Source organism: Anser cygnoides, chromosome 8 (genome assembly GCF_040182565.1).
Source record: "Anser cygnoides isolate HZ-2024a breed goose chromosome 8, Taihu_goose_T2T_genome, whole genome shotgun sequence".
Classification (NCBI taxonomy): Eukaryota; Metazoa; Chordata; class Aves; order Anseriformes; family Anatidae; genus Anser; species Anser cygnoides.
In genome coordinates, this window is record NC_089880.1 from 13,385,065 (window position 1) to 13,408,774 (window position 23,710).

General features: G+C 50.4%; 1 protein-coding gene and 2 long non-coding RNA genes across 5 annotated transcripts in view; 1 reads left to right on the forward strand and 2 right to left on the reverse strand.

Moving 5' to 3' along the window:
• The window catches only part of TNR (tenascin R), a 57,140-nt gene that overhangs the window by 14,749 nt on the left and 18,681 nt on the right, over positions 1-23,710 (forward strand). Inside the window, exons 2-7 of one of the 3 annotated variants that reach the window (XM_067001776.1) lie at positions 13,264-13,590; positions 13,726-13,819; positions 16,341-16,817; positions 17,259-17,522; positions 18,421-18,536; positions 21,191-21,341. In XM_067001776.1, coding sequence (XP_066857877.1) covers positions 13,324-13,590; positions 13,726-13,819; positions 16,341-16,817; positions 17,259-17,522; positions 18,421-18,536; positions 21,191-21,341 — 1,369 coding nt within the window. In that variant the 5' untranslated portion in view covers positions 13,264-13,323. Of the gene's footprint in view, positions 1-12,804; positions 12,929-13,263; positions 13,820-16,340; positions 16,818-17,258; positions 17,523-18,420; positions 18,537-21,190; positions 21,342-23,710 lie in introns of those variants that run through there. The other 2 variants (XM_067001774.1, XM_067001773.1) reach the window with 2 other exon arrangements.
• Positions 911-6,851, reverse strand: LOC136791409 (uncharacterized). The gene is made up of 3 exons (XR_010833397.1): positions 5,589-6,851; positions 4,919-5,150; positions 911-4,177 (listed from the first exon to the last, which is right to left on the reverse strand). It is a non-coding gene; the product is annotated as an uncharacterized lncRNA (long non-coding RNA).
• LOC106042529 (uncharacterized) lies at positions 6,865-23,667 on the reverse strand. Its single transcript, XR_007166800.2, has 3 exons — positions 22,925-23,667; positions 9,029-9,161; positions 6,865-7,202 (listed from the first exon to the last, which is right to left on the reverse strand). It is a non-coding gene; the product is annotated as an uncharacterized lncRNA (long non-coding RNA).

Sequence of the window (23,710 nt, forward strand, 5' to 3'; positions counted from 1 at the left end):
CGACAGGATGCGGTGCTCAGGGCTTCACCACGGGAATTTGGGGAAGTGGGCACCTTTGCAACAAAAACCCTTCTTCCACTAAAACCACAGGGAAAATGAAAGGAATAAGCCGTGCCCGGAGCCATTGGAAGCTGTAGCCATGGAAAGTCAGAGAGGGTTGGGGATGGTCCCCTGCCTGGTCAGGGGAGGGGGCACTGATGGTGGGAGGAGGTGGTTGCACCCACCAGGGAAATTGGAGGCTAATGGAAGGATAATGTCAGCAATTAGGGCTTTGGCAGAGGTGAAAATGCTGTAATTCTGATGGAGGATGGGGGGAAGATACCCACTCGGTGCTGGTGCAAGTCAGTGCAATGCCACGGACCCAAGCATCAGCTCACACCCAGGTACCAACCCCAACCACGACAGGGAAAGGAGAATGGCTGATAATAACAGAAAAAAAAAAACCCACACAGTAAAACCGTAATGAAAACTAATTAAAATATTGCCATCAGCATGGGGATGATGCCGAATGCAGGGAAGGTGGCGATGACGGCGCTACCCAACAGAGGCAGTGCGGAGCGGTGACGGTGGCGGTAGCGGGGCTGCTGGAGACACCGGCTTGTTGGGATGGAGGAGCAGGTCTTGGAATTGTGATGGGAATAATTATGACTCTAATGGGGTGGTAATAAAGATAATGGAATCGTAATTGAGGAGGGGATGGCTGTAGAGGAGGAGGAGCAGATAACAGCCTTGTAAAGGAGATGATAAGAAAGATAATGGGTGGTAATGGAGTTGTTGTTAAATGTAATGGAGTTATAATGAGGTGACTGCAGCAGGTAGGGGAGGCGGCTGGTTTATCGAGGACCATGATGCAGAGAGGACTATATTTCTGATTCATCATGACAGGCAGTGGTGGAGGTGACCAGGAAGCTAATAATAACTGAAGGGGTCAACTGTTCAGACAAATGTGGACACGTAGCGAGCACGGCAGGACCATGGCCCCTGGGGACGCAGTGCGGAGGTGGTGGGCAGCAGGGATGTTGCACTGCAGCACGAGCATGAGGTGCAAGGCAGAGACACAAGAACAAGTCCTGGGCAAGCCCTGTGAGGTTTGCTTTAGGGCAGGGCTGTCCTTCAGGGCTCTGAACACATGAGACGGGGAGCAGGGGGCAGCTGGTGGCGAGGATGAAGATGAGGATGAGCAGCCCCTGCAGCGGAGCTGATGGTGACTGGGACCAGCTGGTGACTGCAGCAGGACTTAGCAAGGGCAGGACTGGTCCTTGTGGGCAGAGCTGCGATGTCAGCGCCTGGCCAGGACAGACACACGAGTGAGCTCATCTCAGCAGCACAGGCACTGCCTCAGGGGACGAGGCAGAGGGCAGCTGATGCCACCGTGCCTCGCGGTTGTCATTTTTAGCCACATGCACCGGCTCTTCTTCTCCTAGGTTCAGAACACAGTCCCCAGCCCTTCCTGCAGTCCTGTTAATGCCTGGTTTGGAGTTGCTCTATGTGATTTCTCCGCCACCCGTGTGCACCTCCACCTTGGTGCTTGCAGCCCGCTCAGCCATTTGCTGAGCTCGTCGCTGTTTCTGACTCCGTTCCCTCTCCACGCGAGGTTGCTCACCAACACCACCTGCCTTAACCCACCCCTTGGAGACAGCTGGGCTGGAGACCCTCAATTCTCTCCTCAGATGGCTTGAGGGAGGTGTTTCAATCACCTCTCCTCTCCTCATGGTGAGAACCACACCAGACCAGGCTCCTTATTCTGCTTTTGGGACTTGCACACATCAGCTCAAGCCTCATCACCAAGCTCTGGCATATCTCCTGCTCCTCAAGAGCAGGTATCCCGTCATAGGAGCAAATTGGTTCTGCATTTGTTCTCGACAAACCTGTGTTGGTTGTTGCTTTGTAGCCTCATTACCCTCCAGGTTCTTACAAATTGATTGCTTAATGACTTCTTGTAATTCTCCCTGCCTTCTCATAATGCTCCCTGTTCTGGAGCCAGGCTTCCAGTTGCCCTGCTGAAGAGATGCTCACTTGCCACTAGCAGCTCTTGGAGAAACCTCGTAAGCCCAGTATGATTACCCTGGCCTAATTAGCTGGCTGGGAGGGAGGGCTGAAGCACAGCCCACAGTGGATCCTCTCAGCTCCCCCCCTCCATGGAGCCAGTGAGCTGGGGCTCTCCTTAGCTCTCCTTCCCCCTCTGATGCATTTACAAAAAGTTTTTTTCACATCCTTTAGGTTGATGGCCTGTTGGAGCTTGTCCTGTTCATACCTAGCTGGGCATCTGCTCTGCCACCCCCAACACTGGTTCTCTGCCCTCGTTTCCCCTTTTCTGCCACCCTTTTTGGGCCTCAGCTCCATCAGGTGGCTGAGCCACCTTCCTCCTATCCCTCTGCATCGGGATGGCTTGTTTTGGTGCCCCTAGAGCAGTCGCTTTACGTAATTGCCAGCTTCCCTGCTCTCTTTATCCCTCAGATCATCTTCCCTAGCGATGTTACCTACCAGTTCCCTGAGTTTTTTGCAGTCCATTATCCTCGCTCTGCTGTTCTCGCTCCTTTTCTCGTGGCACTGTGTGCTCTACTATTTTGTAATTTATTTCCTGAAATTACCTCCCACTTTTTTTTTTTCAACCAGTTCTTATCTGTTAGCCCAAATTAGAGCCAGTATAGCAGCTTCTCCAGTAGCTTTCTCCATCATTGGAAATGAGATGTTGCCGTCACACACCCTGAGATCTGAATGGCTCCATCCTGTCGTACCTCTCCCATGAGGTGCCCATGCAGTCGAAGGCACCGTTGCCACGAGGTTGCACGGTGTGGAGGCACCTGGGGTTAGGAAAAGCCTCTCTCATTCACCCGCCCCCCCACCCTAACTCACATGAGGTCTGGCCCACCAGTTTCACCCTATTTTGGCCACCCCTTTCAGGTTACCCACATCCAAGTAACCTGCTGCCAGCCCCTTGCTAACCTTCAGGAGAAATGCCCCATTCTTGGAGCCCCATTTTCCTTCAGTTCCTTGGTGCCCAGTTTCCTTCTTCCCAAACAAGCTGCGCTGCGTCCCCTTTATCCCCCCGAGTCCCCGTAATGTTATTTAAGACCTACAGCAAGGCTCTGAGACTACATCACCCTTTTTATTTGCCATGCTCAGTCACAATCTCCTTGTTATGTGCTTTCTCATCCCCTTTCTGATCTCACCACTTTTTTTTTTTTTCCCTGCCATTTTTTTGGCATTTCTCTGGCATGTGTTTCGCACATCTTTGCTTTGTCAGCAAGCTGGCATGACCAGAATGCCTTGGCAATGGCCATCCTCAGCTCAAGGACAGGCCACCAGGATGGTAAGCCTGCCTCCACCAGCCTTTAGGTCAGCCAGCCCTGGGGACATTCCACCCCAAAACCTGCCTTTTCTTCTAGGGGGTAGGAGTTCATGGGTTTAAAGCAGCATCTGTGCCTGCCTGAGAAGGGGAGAAGCAGCCTTTAAATGCTCAAGCACCTGTGAAAAAAAATATGAAAGAGCTAACAAGTAAATAAATAAATAAATAAATAAAGGTGAAAAACTGAAAGAAAAGAACACAGGCGATTGCACCTGCCTCCAAGATAACCTAGGAACATCTTTTTTATCACTGAAAGTCCATTTCCAGTCGAAGATGGAACTTTTTTTTTTTGGTCTTAATCGGTTTCCCAATAGAGAAACATGAAGTCAAAATAACCCAACACACTAAAGGACAAAGCAATTGCAAGTCCCCTGGCTGGTTGCCAAATCAAACTCTGCTATATACAGGGGGAAAAAAAAAAAGAAAAAAAGAAAAAAGAAAAAAAAATACACTACAACAAGTCTCCCAATGGGAAAACAGGCAGTGAGGATGAAGGATAGGAGGGGAAATTGGAAGAGAAAGTTGGCCTGACTTCAGGACCGGCTTGTGCACAGATCCTTTAATGGCTAACCAGCCCAGAGAAGTTGGTAGAAAAACTCCCATTTGTGTTATCACCACAAGTTCCAGCCCTGATAAATAATGAGACAGAAAAATTGTGAGCACTGTCATGTAGTAAAAATCTTCACCCCTGAGGTGCTGTCATTGAGGGTGAGGTTTGTAGTGGGGAGATGACGCCCCATGTCTCTGGTATGGGGTTGGCCAGGATGCTCGGAGAGTTCCTCGGAGATGCATGGGTCCGGTATGTTTGCTGGTCGTTTTGGGACAGAGCTGTTGGATGTAGGAGAAAAAAAAAAAATATATATATATATATATAAATGGGGCCATGGGGCCAGGAGCTGCACCAGGACCAGAGACACCAGGGTTCCTGCAGCACTGTGGGCGGGTGTCGACCCATCTGCTGGTGGCATCCTCACGCCTCATCAGATGGCTGGAGAGAAGATGGAAAAATAAAATAAGTCAGGGGGATAAAATCCACAGTATGCAGGAGATGTTATTGTTGTGATTTTGGCTCTTGAAGATGCCCAAGTACCGGCGTGCATGGTTTGAGTTTCCTGAGAAACTGTACCCTGTGGAAAAGTCCTACAGGATGTAATAGCAATGCAGCTAGCAGGGTTACCCTGAAACCTGTAGGATTTAATAGCTTGGGTTGCTCTTTCTAAGAGTGGTTTTAACCAGCCAATACATTTTTATGGCAGGGAGAATAATTCTCTCACTTTCATAGAGCATGAGCCACAAAAACCTGTAAGAAAATAATTTTCTATTAAACTCTTTATTACTTTCAAGGGGACAAAAAGCAAAGAAATGCAACCAAAGTTACATTTTCCATAAGTTAAAGATTCTTTTTAATTCTTAGTGTAAGCCTTGCAAGGATTTATGAGTCAGACTTTCCACTCTATATCCCTGGTCCTTTGGTTTGGAATAAAATTGGGGTACATTGCAGCACTAAAGCTGGGAGGTAGGCATCACTCAGTCCATGTGTGCACAGATCTGTGCATGTTCAGTCCTTACCCAGGGCTTGTGGACCCCGCCAGGTGTCTCTTTGCATGCTGGAGCTGGTATTAAATTGGGGGGGGGAACAAAAATTTCCTGCTGCTGGCTCTGAGATGCTCTCCCTGTGGCAGAGTGAATCACCAGGACAGCGCAGCCTTGGATCCATGAGCTGTTTCACCTGGAAGTCAGCCCAGGCTGAGCCAGTGTTTGGGCAAGCAGAAGCTCTGATGTTGCACCACCAGGGGGTTGTCTAAAAATAAAATAAAATAACATAAAAATATATTTTCAGCCCCAACCCTTCCCCAGACCCCCATGGAGCACAGGGCCATCTCCTTGCTCGTCTCCATCCCAAGGACCAGGAGGCTGGAAAGTCAGCTCTGGGTTGAAGGGAATGTGGGCTGGAGCAGAGGCAGCAGATTCGCTCCCTCAGGTCCTTTCCTTGTCCCGGGTCCCATTTTTCTGTGGATTTTGCAGGATCAGCTGGCTGCCAGCCGCAGGACCAGGCACCTCAGCAACCAATAGGTTTTTATGGATATTTAAACTTTGATTTAAGCTCCTGCTGTCATGCCAAATAGAAAATGCTTTCTGACATGCCAAGAAAGGCTGACATGAAATGTAGGCATGTTTCCATCACCTACCCACCCCCCAGAAAAAAATAAAATGTGCTAACAAGAACATAATTACAAACCTGACACCAACAGCCAGAGGTGTGCAAGCACGGGCTGAGCCACCAGATAAATGTTGGAGGAACGGATCCTGTTGTCATCAGCACTTTTCACTAAAGTATTTTGGTTTAAAAAAAAAAAATTCATTTTAAATCAAGTCAACATGAACTTGCATCTTCTTATGGTGGGAGCTGTAGCGGGCCTGCCCCAGTGCCCAGGTGCAGGACAGACGGACAGACCCGGTGCTGGTGCCCCTGTGGCGAAGAAGTCACTATCTTCCTGTCTCAGAAGCCTGTGTGCATCTCCACATCCACAAAAATCGATTTCCAGGCTTTTTCAGAACTGGATTCCTTACGCTAAAGGCTCAGGTCTCGCATGCTCGAGTGCCCCATAGGAACCCAATAGTTGCTGGGGAGCCTTCCGAAAAATACCGCTTCGGTTTCTTGGGAAGGCAGGTACTTCAGCAGGGACTCCATCAGGGTTGTAATCACATACAGAAGCATTAGCCTGTGCCTTAAGTGTACCAAAAATGCAAAATATGACAGCCAGCAAGGGAAAACAAGGCAGCCTTTTCCAGCGGTCTAGGTCCACACCTCCCAGGGGAACACCAGGACAAGCACCCAGCAGCAGCCCTGAGGGACAAGAAATGGCTTTGCCCAGTTTGCCCAGCTCAGAGGTTTCCAGCACACCCCGACATCCCTCTCCTCCTCCCACCCCCATCCTGTTTGCTGTATTTAGGGTGTGGGAGAAGCAGCCCCGTCCATCTCAGTTAGTGGCGGAGTGTCCTGCTCCCGGCTGGCACCGGGAGGTGTTTGCTCGCAGGTTTCTGCAGGAGCACCACACAACCAATAATCCCTGGCTTCTGCACTGCTGCGCTCCAGCTCTGCAAATATTTTTGGCTATTTCCCCCCTTCCTACCATGCTGCAATTGCCGTCCAAGTGATCTCGTTTCTCAGTTCAGCAAGCCCTACAGGAAGACCACAGCGTGTTATTTATCGTTGTTTATCTACCCGTCGGATCAAAAGGGAAAGGGCAGAAAAGGCAGGCAAGAAGGAGTGCTCCAGATGACTGTGGCTAATCTGGGTTTAGAAATTATAAAATTCACCAATTTGGAGAAATAAGAGGTGCTGCATCAGCCTTCCCCGAACAGCAAAGGGCAACTGTGTATGTGCATGGGTGGGCACTGGGGACTGAGGGAGGAGGGAGCAGAGCACGATGAACTTTTATGCTGGTGACAGGGGTTGTGTCACATCACTGCCACAGCACTGAAGGGGTCTCCTTCAGTATGCAATTCTTCAGAAAAAAAAAAAAAAAAGGAAAAAAATAAAAAAGACCTTAAAATTGATTTTAAGTGCTTGTTTGTAAACTGTCCAACCCCAACACTCATGATGCTAGTGGGATAATTTAAGTGAGCAAAACCAAGCTGGAGCTTAGAAAGCCTAACAGACCAGCAGGCTTGCTTCCAAGCTCTCATGCCCTGCACCGGCTCCAAGCTCAGCAAAATTATATTACACATTTATATCCACTCCTTAATGAGGTACTTGCCTATTATAGGGCAATAAAAACTCAGCCTGACTCAGGTCTTCTGTGCAAGTCCACGCTGGTGCACTCATGCTTCCCAAGCACCTTGGTTTTCCCTGCAATAAAAGGCACAGAGGCTGCTACCAGGTCTTACACAGGGACGTAAAATGGGGACAGACAGGGGGTTTCCCACTCTGCCTCAATAATATGGTGGCGGGACTAACCCAGAGACAATGGAGCTGGTGAGCTGTGCCCTGTGCTTGTGGGGAAGCAGCGGGAGATGGGTGCGTGCTCAAGGCTGACAAAGACAGCAGCAGCCCTGGGTTTGGGGCAGCCGGTACCTGCAGGCAGCCCTGTGCCTACCCAGGGCTGCCACCTCCTCTCCATATGCATGCACACAGCTCATCTGGCATGGAAAAAAAAAATAAGTAAAACAGATTAACCTATCTGACAGTACAGCCAGGATGTGTCAAACCCAGCCCAGCTGGCTGGCTCGAAAAAAAAAAAATAGTGGTTATTACTGCAAACTCTATATACATTATTTATCAAATGAAGTCTCTGCAGCAGGTCTACGATTCATTTCCTTGCTCTGGTTGTCTTTGTGATGGCAGAAATCATCCTGAGCCCTGCTATGGGGCTGGGGGTGAGCATCTCCGCTGCTCTCCCAAAACGTTGAGGTTAGGGTATGGGAGGTGGACGGATAAATGGCGCATGAGCAGTGCGCTGCTTGATGCGCATCCAAACAGTGTTACTTGTGTGGGGGGAGGCTGTGTGCTCCGTCCAGGGGAGCAAAGTCTGGCACAAGTGCCTGCTGCTTCTCTGAATAACCAGGGGGAACTCTGCAGAAACTGCAATTGGAAGGAAATATCAAATATTGGAGGGTTCAAACAGTGTGATCCCTGCTGCCACCTGCCAGGTTGCATGTGCATGTGAATCAGCCACAGTCCATGGTTTAGCTTGAGTGATATGTTAAAAAAGGGAGAAAAATGAGAATTTTCCAGTCTAGGTATAAACAATCTGAGGTATGCCAGAGCATGCACGACCTGAGGGGCGCATCAGGTCTGCTCCATCTCCACAGTGTAAAAATACACACCCGGAGGAAAATGAATGCAAAGACATGCCCAATGGGCATTTCTTTATCATGCAGTCCCGTGGCACCACTTCCGAATCCCATTTTGGGGCCAGGTGCCCTGGTGTCACAGATGAACTGGGATGCAACTCTGCCATCTAGCAGTGCTCGCCTCCTGCCCTTTGCATTGCCTCCCGCCGATGCATCTAGCTTCCTGGCCCCTTCTGTGCATCTTTAATTTGCATCATAATGTACGTGCAGGGGGTGATAGCTGGCAGCGTTTTGGTAGAGCCAGGATGAGGGCTCCCCAAGTCAGGGAATTTGCATCCACCGTGGCTAAAAGTGCAAGGCTGCGAGGAGGGCCAGGACGGCTCGCGCACTAATGAAACATGACAGCAAGCACCCGGTACACGAGCACGAGGCTTTGCTGCTGTGTGCTGAGAGCAAATGGGGGAAAAAAAAAATAAAAAAAATGCACGTGGCCAAGAGGGACCTGAAGCCAGTGTAATTCATGTGGGATGAATCCACTGGGGATCCAGGCTCTTGTGCTGGGTTCCCTCCGTGCTGGAGGATGGCCACGTGGCCCTGCCACCGTATGTCCACGAGTCTCTGCCTGTGCAAGGATGGGAAGAGGGAGGGATGACGGCAAAGGGAGCAGGAGAGGGAAAGGGAAGGAGGACAACTCTGCACACTCGTGTGGTGCTGCACCAGATCCCCACACTGAGCTCCTGCCATACGGCTGATAATGTAGTCGTAAGTAGAAAGCAATCACACAGTCATTTGCACCTGAAGTCCATTTAGGATAGGCAAAAACCAGAGTAGCAGAGGAAAAGCTGAGCCAGACAAGGATACAGGAAAAGCTAAAAGCCCAACGGTTTTGTCAGATTTCGCAGCGTTCATGATAAATCTCTGTGGGATGCAAAGCGATGGCAGCCCCACCACGCAGCCCCCACCACGCCGTGCCAGCAGGTCCTCCATCACCCTCCAAAATTCATTACCAATGTCCCTGCCAAAGACAAAAATAACATCGTATTTATTTCTGTGCTTAAATTCCAGTTGCCATGTGATTAAGTACTACCACGTAATTGAAGAGGATTTAGAGGGTGTTTGTGCCCTGCAATGCTCCGCAATTATGGTTAATTCCAGCTTTATGGCTTCAGAGCATCACCAGAGCTGCTCCAGGGCCAGCAGAGCTTCATTTCAGGGGTCAGAAACACAGCTTGTGGCTGTAACACCAAAGGGTAGGAAATCCAAAAAAATCTGGCCCCATCCAAAACCCTTTTTTCATGAATTTGGGTGTTCCTGGGTAAAAAGGGTCTGCAAAACTCTGCAGCAAGGTGTCTCGTACAGCTGGGTGCTGTGGGCCAGATTCAGGCCTCAGCTGCTTATGTGTAAATGAAATGAGTTTGCCCTAAAACTTTGCGCTCATCCTTTCCCGTGGGAGCTTATAGAGGCTATTGATATATGCCATGAAAATTCAATAAAAGAGTATGTAATGAAAGAAAGATATAATGTAGGCTGTGATCACAAAGGCACACATGAATTATTAAGCCTGCCGAATTTACAGGCAGCTCGGGGAACTACAGATTTCTTCCTCCACATATAGTTAGGGAATGCTGTTAAAAGCATCAGAGTATTTCACGCTTAACCATGCAATTAGTCAGCAGGGGGAGGTGCTCGCTCCCCGGGCATCCCCGGCACGAGAGCCAGCTCGCATCCATCCTCAGCCCCGGCCCCCCCAAGGACTGCCGGGGCACCTGATGCCCCAAAGCAAGGCGTTTAATTTGGTTTCACTTGGAGATGCTCTTGGGCTGTCCAAACCTTAAATCATCCCCAACACAGTGCTCACCAAGTCCCTCTTGCATTCCCCCCCTCCATATTTTGCAGCTGTGCCATACCTGTGCCTGTCCCATGGTATGAGTTGTGCTTGCTGTGACTGCATTTACAAGGCAATAAAAAAGGGGCCACAGATGCTGCTCAGGACTGCAACATGTAAAAATAACCTACAATATATATTTGAAGAGGACGCTCTGCAGGATTTTTTTTTCTCCTGTTTTTTTTTTTTTTTTTTCTCTTTCTTCCTTTGTTGGCCCCTAAGATGCAAATCCTGGGTGGGGATAGGCTGTTTGAGAGGGAAAGAGAGCACCGGGCTCTGTTACATTTTGGGCAAAAGCGCTCAAACGTTTTTCTCAGTTTTAGATTGCTTCATTTTATTGAGCCCCGCGCACATAAACAGTAGCAGATTGATTATTTCGCAGATCCCTAGAGCTGAAGCGTTTTGGAGCTGAGCGTTCGGCACCTGCCAAACTTGAATTTGAACCTTAATTTAAACTCCTGCCTGGGCTGGCCCAAATCCACCTGCAAACCTATCATTAATGCAACTTCTCTTCCTTGGTAGACCAGCCCTGACCTTTCAGACCGTGCATGCAACCCCAAAGTGCTCCCACGACTCTGTTTATAATAATAAAAGAAAATAAAGAGAAAGCTGCCCTATCATCATGCCATAGGGATGCAACTGCCCCTGCACCATCGCCACCACCCGAAGCCATCCATCCGCCTGGGTGATGCCACCATCTGCGCCCAGAAATGAGTGCTGGGCAGCGTCCCACAGGCACCCAGCACGATGAGTATCGGGTTTGGGTCCATGAGCCTGGTGGTTTCTGCCAGGAAGCGGATGTCTTTTCGTCTGTGGGTTGGGGTCACGGAATCATAGACACATCTAGGTCGGAAAGGACCTCCAAGGTGACCAAGCCCAACCATGACATTGGAGCTGTGAGCCACACGACCTGCTCACCATCCTTAGCAAGTCCTCGTGGCCGTGCACGCACTCTCCTCCATCCCACCTGCAAACTCTTCCAGCGGCCAGGCTGGGTTCTGCTGGGCAGCGAGGCGTGGGGAGGACTTTATTTTATTCCCTCCACTGAGGTCGCACTGCAGCCCTGCAACAGGGCTCGCTTCGAGGCCTGGTTCCATGGCGCTGGCATGCGGCCATAATTACTTTCCTACTGAACACACACACAAAAAAAAAGCAGGGAGAGAGGCCAAGGAGCTCGCGGTGAGTCTCACATGCCAGCAAGTCAATCAAAGGCAGGCAGTGCTAATTAGTCCCTGTGCTGCCCCCCTGCTTGGCTGCCCCACCAGCCAGGGACGAGAGGTCTCTCCGTGGGTCAGTCAGGGCCACCGAGAAGCTGCTGGGGAGGCCAGGAGTTGGGTGAGGATTGGGGAGGTGTTGGGGGGCTCTGAGGGCAGCCCCCCCTGAGCCAGGCTCATCCATGGGGTGTTGCAGGGATGTCAAAGGGGGAAAAGCCCTGGATGGACCCCATGGGGACATGTCACCATCAGGTTGAAGGCACTCAAGCAGTGTGAAGGGCTTAGCTTTCTGGTTATTCTCATGAGTGCTTAGCTGTCCCCAGCTTTGGGCAAGTAGCCCCAAAACACCACTTAAGGTGCACCCACCCCACCTTGTTGTCTTCTCAGGTGTCCTCCTCCTTTCCCTCCCAGTGAGGATGGACAAAGTCACCATGAGGAGCAAAGGTGAAAGAGGTGGCCACCCCACCTTGGAGTTGTTTCCATTTTTCTTGCTTTGCCAGAAACCACAAAGAAAAAGAGCGAGAACCTACCAAAGCAGTCCCACATGCCTGCTCATGAGCAGAAAAAGTGCAGCAGGAACGCTGCAGTAATATGGGATAATAACCCCATAAATGCTGCGAGGTGTCTGAATAGTTGTATTTACAGGAGTACCTTGGCATTATAGGAGAGGAACTAGTAAAGAAATATTTTCATTGAGCAGCAGGGGAAGAGGGGGAGGCACGGCCGCTCCCTGGGGAGCTGGAGAGGAGCTTCAGAGCAGGGGGTAATGGCAGTGAGAGAGGGAAACTTCTTGAGATTACAGCACTTGCAGACAGCAGCAAAGTCAGATCACACCAGAGCAGCACACCATTATTCCCTCCCATCCCCAAAAACCCAACCACTGAGATATTGCACCCATCCTGCTGGAGAACCCCAGGTTGTCATCCCACCTCGTCCCACCACCGAAAGTCCCAGAAGGAGCATGTTGTAGAGGATGGGGCAGTTCCCACCTCTTGGTCCTGCGCATGCCTTGGCCCTTCAAGGCAGGTCCCATCCCAATGGGACCATGTCTTGGCTTTGAATAATACCTGAAGCTCATGACTTCTTAGAGCTTTGGCAAAATTTCTGGCAATGCAGTGAGGAGCTCTTCAGCTCCTTGCATCTTTTTACCAAAACTATGAGGAACCCATTGTCTGGATTTAATGTGCCTGGTGGTCAGCACACAATAGTCCCAGCAAGAGTAATGGGGCTGAATCCATCCCCAGCACCAGCAGGATGGCACTAGGGATTTTAGGCTGCAGATAAGGGTGGCCTTTGAGCCCACATTGGCACCTGGAGGGTCACAGCTGGTATGGAAATGAGAAGTTGTTTTGTTTCAAATCAAAGCAATTTTAACCCATAATCCAGAGCACGGGTAGGAGGTGAAGCCACTTCAACACGAGGGGTTTGTCTGCCCAGAGCACAAACCTAAAGGAGCTCAAGCCTGCGTGGTGTAATTTAACATTGTTTAGCATCGAGGCTGCCGTTCCTATAGCTACTGGAGGAAGCTTAGCAACCCCGGGCTCAGCTCCTGGGGCACCGAGTTAGGACCTAAGGCAGGGATGCAGCACCTTCACCCGTGCCTTAACCCTTCATACTGCTCAGTACTGGTGTTGCACTGAATGCAGAACCCATAAGGGGTGTTTCTGCCAGACACACAAGCATGTGAGGCTTTGTTAGTACCAAATTAACCATTTTCCTTAAAATATATATATATAATAGGGATAAGAAGCTGCCTCTGCCACCATTTGAGGGCTGTACCAGGGGCTATTGGGGTGGCATGAAGGGCTGGGCCATCAGCACCAGAAGGCAGGGGCAGCAGGTGCTGCTCCTCACTAGCTGTGGGTTCCTCCTGGACCCAGTCTGGGCTTCACCAAAGCCAGCAGGGCTGTGCTTGTGTTGAGCTGGCCCCACATCCCTCTGGACAATTCTGCTTCTCTACCCTGAGCACAGCTGCAGGGTCTGTGCCAACCATGCTCCCTTTTCTTCTGTGTCCACAGGTCCTCCCTCCACTTGGCTGACCAAGGCTGGCTTAGAGGGCTTTTCCTTCTCCCAGAAAAATGGGGACTGACAGTGAAAACCCAGTGCTGAGGAACGTGCTCCTCAGCTTCAACTTGCTACTGCTGGGCACCGTCCTCAAGCCTTTCGAGTGCCGCCTGGAGGTGACAACAGAGCCAGCCGAGCGGCCGGCCGTGGATGAGGAGGGTGGTCTTGCCAACTGCAGTCCACCCATCAAAGAGCAGCCCATGGTCTTCCACCACATCTACAACATCAACATCCCCCTGGACAGCTGCTGCTCCTCCATGCTCAAGCCTTCGGCCGAGGAGGTGAGTTCAGAAGACGACAGGCTGGCGGAGTACACGGAGCAGACCTCCGACAGCGAGAGCCAGGTCACCTTCACCCACAGGATAAACTTGCCCAAGCAGGCCTGCAAGTGCTCCACCTCCCTCCCATCCCTGCAGGAGCTGCTGAGCAGGATTGAGATGCTGGAGAGGGAGGTCTCCATGCTCCGCGACCAATGCAACTCCAATTGCTGCCAAGAAAATGCAGCCACAGGTAGTAATGCGATCCTGTTAGCTCTTGCTGGGGGCTCAGGGCTCGAGCCAAAGGCAGGAGGAATGCAGAGCTGGTGATGCCACTCAGAGTAGTGATGGAGGAAAACCTATGTTTACTCATGGCTGTGTCTTTAGGGAAAAGCCCAACTTACGGCCTCCAAGACAGGAAAGTCCCCAGGAGGATTCAGTAACTCAAGCCCCCAAGGCTCACTTGCTGTGAAAACCCCATGATCAAAAAGACACCCACCGGGCAGAACCAAAATCTCATTAAAAATAAAATTACATCTGCTAAGGGGTTAGAAGGGTGAGTTCCCCAACCCTGTCCTCCTCACAACTCTGTTAAAGATCTGCCACTATTCATGGGCAGGGAGGGGAGAAATATCTGCTGTTCTCCTCGGCTGTCTCCAGGCTGAAGGCAGCACTGCAGGAGCCAGCAATAAGCTTCTTCATCTTCTCTGCAGGGACAGTCAGTGCCTATGAAAATGTGAGTTAAAAAATACATAAATAAACACAGAGAACAACTTCTATTGCCATAAAAGACTCAAACAAAACCTATAACAAATGCACAAAACCATCAACAGGATACTTCATCTGAATAACAATGCATGCAGTTGTTGAAGCTCTCTGAGAGCCCCCATCAGGGTTTCTTTGGTAAAGATGCAGCTCGGTCCCTCTGTAATATGAGATAATGCAATAATGAGATGGGTTATCAAAGATTTGGGCTAGAGGCTGCCTTTCAGTAGTGCAGGTGCTAGCACAAAAGCGGTTTCCTACATCTCAGGTAGCTTCATCAAAGGTGCTGTCTGGAAGGGCACCTCTTGGCCCCTGGTGCAGCTCAGTCCTGCTGGGGCGCTCCTGATGTGACACCCATCAGCAGTGTGATTGGATGAAAGAGGATGGAAAACACCTATGCAGGCCACATATGTGTGCACAGCAAGGGTTAAAATCAAGTGGAAAGCACAACAGGAAAAACCTGATTTAAAGGAATTCATTTGAAATACCGATGGGTGAATTTGGGTTGCTTGCAACATATGTAGCTGGTCCCATTAAACATTTATCACTTGTTGGAGCCTCCACTCGGATGGCAGATGTGTACCGAGGTAAAATTGGAGTAATCTCATTCGTTTTACCCGAGTCGCTTTCAATTCACTGCACTGCAAATGAGACCAGGATCGTGACCCCACAGCCTGAGGCGCTTCCCCACAGAAAGCTGCTGTCTTCCAGCAAACCTACAAGCATCCTCTCTGTTTGATAACTCCACTGGCGGATGGGCTCTGAAAAGAACCTGATCACCATTCCCAGTGTGGGAAGTATCCTGCAAAGCAACCCAAACAGGTCTGTCTGGCACAGCATACAACTAAGCCCTTCTACAGGAGCGTCTGATGCCTACGCCGTAGGCAGAGCTGTAATAGCTTGGCTAGGATGAGAAATTGAGCTGAGGGGACAAAAAGTCCAGTGGTTTGTGCTCTGCATGGTACAGAGGTTTCCTAAGGGCTGGAAGGGTTTCTCTTCTTCTGTGTTTTACACAAAGAAGAAAAGCAGTCAAAATTAGCAGGCTGGTGTAAACCCAAAGCTGGAGCATCAAGTCCATGTCACGGGAGAATAGAGGGAAGCTCTGGTAAAGTCAGAGCAACTTATCCCTTACCGCTATGTGTCCATCCCCTCCCCATAGCAAGGCTGCTGAGTGACAGGGGGATGCTGCAAGTGGTGGCCCTGTGTCTTCCCTACTTTCCCACAACCCCCACGTGCGTTGAAGACAAGAGGAAATGGTCCCAAGTTGCACCAGGGGAAGTGCAGTTTCATCACTGAAAGGGTTGTGAAGTATTGGAACAGGATGCTCAGGGAAGTGGTTGAGTCATCATCTATGGGGGGGTCTTCAAAAAACATGTAGATATAGTGCTTGGTGACATGGTTTGGTGGGGGACTTGGCAGTGCTGGGTTAAAGGTTGGACCAGATGATCTTAGAGGTCTTTTCCAACCTAAATGATCCTGTGATTCTCTACCTGAACCCATGTGCAAAGCCAACAGCTCCATCCCAGTCAGAGTCACCAGGGTAGGGGCAGACATGAAGTTTTTGGGTACAGAGCTGCCTCTTGTAGGAGACCAGGATCTCTCAACCGTACGGTGAAACAGCAGGTGGAGAGGAGGCAACAGAGCCAGTTAAGTCATGGCTGGTGCAGAGGACTTGGCCAGGAAAGGTTCTTTTTTTTTTTTTTTCCCACTAAGAGGTCTGGGGAGCTAAAAAGATAGCAAAGGAAGCTCTTGCACCTGGCAGGGCTGATGGCACCCATAGCCAGGTGCCATGGAGGCCAGAGCACCAGAGGGGACAGACACACGCCTGAAGCCTAACCCGAGCCCCAGCATGGCCCATCCTGCAAATCATGCCTTCTCCAGCCCTAAAGCCACCAACTCCCCTGGGCCAGGAGAGCTCAGCTGTAGGGAGTACCATGCCCCCCTGCTTGCACCCCATCCCCAAGCCCCAGCGGCGGGGCTCTGACCACCCACCCCACGTCCTTTTGCAGGACGCCTGGATTACACCCTGCCGTGCAGCGGCCACGGGAACTTCAGCCTGGAGTCGTGCCGCTGCGTCTGCAGCGAGGGCTGGGCCGGCAGCAACTGCTCGGAGCCCCGCTGCCCCCGGGGCTGCTCCAGCCGTGGTGTCTGCCTGGAGGGCCAGTGCGTCTGTGACAACGACTACGGCGGTGAGGACTGCTCCCAGCTCCGCTGCCCCGCCGGCTGCGGCGCCCGCGGGCTCTGCGTGGATGGAGAGTGTGTCTGTGAGGAGGGCTTCGCCGGGGAGGACTGCTCCCAGCCCCGCTGCCCCCGCGACTGCTCGGGCAAGGGGTACTGCACCAACGGCACCTGTGTGTGCGTGGAGGGCTACGCCGGAGAGGACTGCGGGTGGTTGCGGTGTCCCAACGCCTGCAGCGGACGTGGCATCTGCCAGGATGGCATCTGTGTCTGCGAGGATGGTTACGGAGGGCAGGACTGCTCGGCAGGTAGGGGTGTGTGGGGAGATGGGTCCTAATGCATGAGGAAGGGCTTCGAGGTGCCCAGTGTCCCATAGGAGCACCATGAAGCTTGGGAGGAACCCATAGACGGTAGAGCATGTCTTGCAGGACTTGCTCAGGTCCAGCAGCTTGACTGCCTCCTTCTTGTCCCTGTGCCCAAAGACTCTATGCATAGTGGTTTGGGAGGTGAGCTAAAAGTCAGTGACTCATGTCCAAATGTTGGTGGTAAGCCATTGTTACAACAGCAGTGCAATCTGGTTCTCCTGGCCCTTTGGCTTGCAGCTGCAGGTAACACTACATACTCATAGCTGACCCCTGGCCAAGAGCCCAAACCCACATCCAACCAGGAGGCCCACCCTCCCTTACCCGTGGCCAGAGCATAAGCCATGCGTGTCCTGATGCTCTCCTTCCCTCTACCCTCCTCATCAGTGGCTCCTCCTGAAAACCTGCGCGTGACGGGGATTAGCGACGGCTCCATCGAGCTGGCATGGGACAGCCCAGGGGCAGCCACCGAGTACGTCGTCTCCTACCAGCCGGCGGGCCCAGGGGGCACCCAGCTCCAGCAGCGGGTGCCTGGGGACTGGAGCACCATCACCATCACAGAGCTGGAGCCAGGCGTTGCCTACAACGTCAGCGTCTACGCGGTCATCAGCGATGTCTTGAGCATCCCTGTTACCGCCAAGGTGATGACCAGTAAGTATCTGACTGTACTTGTCACTCGGTGCCCAGATAACCAGGGGTGATGCTTGTCAGGTGGCTGGAGAAGGCAGCGCTTGCCCGTGTAATGAGGAGCTTTCACAGTAGCCTGTCAAGGTGCATCCATCTCATAATTGCCATCTTCTAGGATGGCTTTCCTAACATAACACATTGCCTTGCCGTGATGTTGTGCAGCTTGCTCAAGCTGACTCACATTTTCCATAAAAACCTTCTAGCAGCAGAAAATTGAGCCTTCAAAAAAATATATATTGGGAGTATTTTTTATCCACATATATATCTGTATGGGGATATAGGAGAGGAGGAGATGTGTCCACTCTCCACAGGAAGTCTCAGTTTGAAAACCCAAATGGCTGAAAATCAAGGAAACATCCACTGTTCGGTTGAAGCTCCCCGAGCCCCAGATACTTTACATATTTGTGATATATCATACAAGTCACAGGTTTTGCTCCCTATTCTGGATGGAATCCCCATGACAAGTCCCCACCATACAGGTAACAGCACAGCAAGAAGGGATGTTGCTGTCTAGGACCATAACACACAAGAAGAAAACTGGAATACTGTGAAAACTGTGACAGCAGCCTCCAGAAAGCATCCTTGGAAACTTAAGACAGAGAGAGCAGGGGGAAAACAAGCTATGCAGATACCTCTTTTGCAACCCCATTGCTCAGTTCATTTGCATGGTGTGGTTAGGTGCAATGCAGGAAGATGCTGCAAGGGAGGGCATCCCCTTCCTCTCCCTCCAGCCCATCCAGAGGGGAGACAAAGGGACCATGACTGCTAACAGGGACCAAGAGGGCCCCATTTCCATCGTCCAGATAACAAAATAGCCTCAGGGAGGACGCCCTGGCCCTCACCACCTCCTGATCCCTTCCAGACCTGGCCACACCGCAGGGGCTGAAGTTCAAGACCATCACGGAGACAACCGTGGAGGTGCAGTGGGAGCCCTTCTCCTTTCCCTTCGATGGCTGGGAGATCAGCTTCATCCCCAAGGTACCACTACCCCCCCAGCACAGCATCGCGGGTACACCGTAACCACACTGAGCCAGCAGGGCCAAAATTTGCTTCCGACTACATCCCCCCCCACCCCCCCCAAAAAAAAAAAAAACAAAAAACAACCTCGGTTTGCAGTTTTCATGCTTCCCGTCAGACAGCCCTAAACATCTCAACCTCAAATTGCTGGCTTGTTTTTCCCCATCAGCCTTTGTTATCAAGACACAAGTTCTCAAAGAAATTCCCCAATAAATATATCTAAGGACATCTTCCAGCTTTGCTGCTTCTTGCTGCTGCCCCCTCTTTTTCCCTTCCATCTCCTTTGCCATGACCCTTCCTCCTCTCTCTCGCCCCTTCTTTCTGCACCCTAAGCCACCCCAAAAAGCCCAGACTTAACCAACCAGCCATTAGCTCTCAGACCTCCAGCTTCCTCAAGCCCACATGCTCAGATAATTCCTGCCACGGCGTTTTAATTGTGGTGATGAACAGGTAGAATTGGTGCCAGAAAAGATGAAAAGGATGAAAGTGTTGCCCTAAATATCACATATTTTCCATGTGCGGTAACAAAAATCGTACATCAAGTATTTCATCTATATTCATAATTTCTACACCATTTAGCCATAAGTATAGCTTCAATTGTATATGGAGCCTCTTTACAAGAGGCATTCAATCCTCAGCAGTAAAAGAAATGCTGATTAAGGGCTCAATTATGCCGTTTTCCCTTGTACAAAATCCTCGCTGGAGTCAGAGGCAGCTCTGGGCAGTAGAGCACAGCAGAACTCGGCCCCAAAGTTTTAACAGCTCTTAGCTGCAAAGCGTCATGAGACGCAGCACAAAACAGGGACCTGAGGGCTTGAAATAACTCATTCCCCACTTCCAAAAAGGGCTGGGAGCATCTTGGTGCAATTTTAGATACACAAATTGTGTTGGAAGGCAAAGTTTGGGTACCATGGTTACAAACCTAAGGGCACTGGGATGGAATACAAAAATTTTGTATTTTGGGATGGAATAAGGCTACGCCATGAAAAGGCCATGAAAAGGCCACCTGAGCCTAGTAACAAAAACCCAGCATATCTTTGAAGCATTTCACCAATACGCGTGACTTAATCTCAACAACGTTACCCTGAAGCAGATAAATGGGTATAGACACGTTTTAGGGTGAGGAATTGGTGGGATAGAAGTAACTTTCTCACCCACAGTGACATCAGCAATGTTTTTTCCTTAAGCCAGCCCACTAATGCAACCTGTTGTTTCCCGTTTCCCTTTTTATTGTCTCCTGTTTCCCTTTTATAGGCTTAAAACCAGTAAGAAAGTTTTCAGGAATGAAACAAAGAGAGAAAGTGCAAAAGGATGGATGTTCCTCTGGGCAGGTTTTTAGAGGAGGGAAGGGCTGCAGCTCACAGGGCTTTAATTTTAACAGGTGTGTGGTCTTGCATTGTAAAGATGCAGTTGTGCTCCTGCTGCTGAAATCAGACTCTCTCAAGTCTCTACCAGTGGCTTTTCTCCCAAAACAAGGCAGAGGGTGCTGTGTCCCTGGCTGCCTGGGAGCCACGCTCGCTCAGGCAGACACAAAACTATTGCCGCACCCCATTTAAAAGCAAAATCTAGTCCAAGAGGCAGCAACATGAAAAAAAAAAAATCATTAAAGCAGCGCTATTGTAAATAACCCCTACACTGTGGGCTTGCAAATCGAGGTCAATCTGCCTTTCCAAAAACAGGATGTGAGGACACTAATTTTGTCCTTGGTGTCCCCACAGGGGTGTGCACACCCTCCCCCTGAGCAAGCCGCCCTCTGCACACACATATTGCTATTGGTCCCCAAAAACTGTCTCAGGTGGGGATTGCACATCTGCTGCTTGTACTGGGGGGAAGAAATGGGAACTAAAACCAACGCAGAGATAACTGGGGTAATGAGACCAGCTCTGCGTGGTGTTCGGTGAAAAGCAGAAGTGATGACAGATTTAGAAAAGAAAATTAGGAAAGGTAAGATGGCAATTTATGGATAAAATGGAAGATTTCCTGTTTAATGAGAAAAATAGATTAATATGAATTGAGAGCTATGTGCAGAGATTTGTTTAGTGCATTATTAGTGAAGACAGCAGCAAGAAAAGATCCATTGTCCAAACACTGGCAGGGAAGGTGACATTTGCAGTTGCTTAAAAGACGGGTTTTTCAGAGAACAAAATACAAAGTATATCAAATTTAATCAATATACTTAAAAAGGACAGAGTGCCAAAATAAAGATGTTATGGTTTCATCCCTGTATGAAATGCAGAAGGCGCCTGGCACCTGAATAACAGCCATGCAGGCAAAAGGAGTCCAGGGTTTGGTTTTTATTATCTTTTCTGTTCTGGAGAACAGCAGATATACAGATGGCAAAATACAGAAAGGAGGGAAGGGGAGGGAGTAAGAGGAAAAGGGGATAGGAAAGGATTTCTCAGCCTAGAATCTCGGGTGCTTCACACTTGGTGGGTGACTTCACCCCAGGCTCTACATCTCCACGGTGGGAAATGCCAGTGTGAGGGGTATAGGGTTGGATGTGTGGAACACGCCTGTATTCATCCTTAAAAAGCTCTTTTGTGTGTCTGTGTGTGTATGTGTATTTTAACCCATTTCTCATTCTTGATGCTTTTTCTCACCCTGTCCCCTGGCAGAACAACGAGGGCGGTGTGATCGCCCAGCTCCCCAGCACCGTCACCACCTTCAACCAGACGGGGCTGAAGCCTGGTGAGGAGTACACCGTCACCGTGGTGGCCCTCAAGGACCAAGCCAGGAGCCCCCCCGCCTCTGACAGCGTCTCCACCCGTGAGTGAGCCCAGCCCCGGGCAGCTTGCGGCCAAGGACTGCAGCATCCTGTGTTTCATCCCCAAAATAAGGTCCCAGAAGCAAGAGCATCCCTGCAGCCCATCATGGATAAAGCCTTCTGCAGGGATATTTTGTAATCTCTGAAAATACATGGGTTTGGGTTCCCAGGTGTCTCAAAATGAGGGTTTTGACTGTCTCACCAAGTGGCTTCTCTGATGATATTTGAGGATATTTGGATCTGATGATATTTGGCAATGAGGGTATACCTGACCACCACCAGTAGCCCCTCTGCCATACACTGTAACGGGGAGCTCACAGCCCTCCTGTAGCAAAACCAGCTCCAAAAGCAACATCTGCTGGGCCAAAAAGCTACCCAAGCCAGATATTTGGGGCATCAGACACACAAAAATGGTTTTCTTCAATCCAACCTCCTGAATTTGGATGCTTAACACAACCCAAGCGCCCAAGCTAGAGATGCATCATAGCAGTAGATTTTAATGCAATACTTTGACCCTCTCCCTTCAAATTGCTGTGAGCACAAAAAGAGTGGTGAGGTTAATGGGGTTGGGAGCCATGGCTCTGGTCAGCTTGTATTAATATAGCTGGGTAAATTCCTCTTCCCTGCTTATCTCACCTGAGCCACATTTTGGAGGCGGGACACCCCCAAAGAACCGTCTCTATAATTGCACTGCCTACTCATCTGTAGCAGATTAAAACTCCCACCTGCTTTCATGCCACTGAACACCCTCTACTCCCACCCATTCAGGCAAATTAGGCACTGGGGCAGGGAGCCAGAAGCAGCTTGATGAAGAATAAAGTCCCCTCCTCGCCAAGAAGGACGTGGCAATGGGCAGAGCGCAGGGAAAAGGTGCTTTCCAGGCCAGAGCTGCTGCAGCCTGCCTTCGCAGCCAGGCAAACTTCTACCTCTGTCCAAACTGTTGCAAATGCAAACAGCATTTTGATAGGTCCCAGAGGATTGTAACAAGGTGCCATTCTCTCCGGGCTGCTAAATTTGAGGTTTTGGGGAGGCGGAGGTGGTGTGGATTGAAGGGAGGGTTCCCCCACCAGCAGCAGCCCCTGGCTTGCTGAAGATCTGGGCTTCCTCAGCACAGTCCTGCTCAGCTTGACATGGCTTAACAGAGACATCTCCTGGTCGAGCCCAAACCTTTCCCATTCCCTAGGAAGGCAGGGAAAAGAAACAGAGAGGCTGGTACATCAAACTCAGTGGTTGACCTTAGTGAGGGGGAGCGCAGCTGGGCTGGTGGGCTCCTGGTTCTCTCCATGAAGGGGTCCTTACGCTGGCCTGTCTGCCTTCCTCTGTGGTGCTCCCACAGCGTTGCCCCCACCACCCTTTTTCTGCCTCAGCACCTTGTGCTGGAACCAAGCAGCACTCGATGTTCTCCAGCACCACTGCAGCCTGCTCACCCCTGCCCATACACATCTCCCCCAGTACTTCCCCACCCAGGGGTACAGGATTCAGCACTTATTTATTATATAGTGACATTTCTGATACATACAGTATCTTGGCCATATTCATATGCAGTACAGTCTGAACTACAAGATCAGTGTGCTTTTTTCCCCACCTTCTGGTCACAGCAGTGATCAAAGAGGTTGCCAGTGCGTTAGCAGTGCCACGGCACAGGAGCATCCATCCATGCAGCAGTTAGATGCTGATGGTCCCACAGGACTCAGAACATCCCTCACCTGGGCCCTGGGCCCCTGGACAAGGACTGGGGGGTCCAGAAGGAGAAAGAGCTTGATTCTCTGCAAAAGAGAGAAAAATGCCCAAAACAGTCTTAGTCTCTCCCCAGTATGAATGCTTTAGCTAAAACCCCTTTATCTGAGCAGGTTCAGTGGTGGACACCCACCATAGCCCCACTCCCAGCTGGTTACGAAGACCCACCAGAGCAGTGGCATTTTCTTCTCTACCCCCAGTGCTGACACATTGACAGCTCCAGGAGCTGATCCCTCAGCTTAGCTACAAAACGGGAGTTGGCACTGAGGCAGGAACATTTCTAGAGGCGTTCCTCAGCTCTTGATGGTTGGATCAGTCCTTGGCCCCCTGTTATTTAACACACTGTCAACGCCTTTCAAAACACATAACAGACATAACATCATTGCTGATAAATTTTCTCAATGACAGAAGGGCTAGAAAAAGAGTAAATTGAGTGGAAGGAGATCATCGATAAGAGCAGTTTGAATGGCTTGAAGAGCCTGGCACAAAAGAAAACTATGTTTTTCAATGCGCCGCTGAGTCTGAGCAGTTATCTAGGAGCAAAGAAAATGGACCACAGCTAAATGTAGGAGGTTTTATCCCAGGCAATGCCTCCTGAAAAAAAGCCAGACAGGAATTGTTGCCAATACCCAGC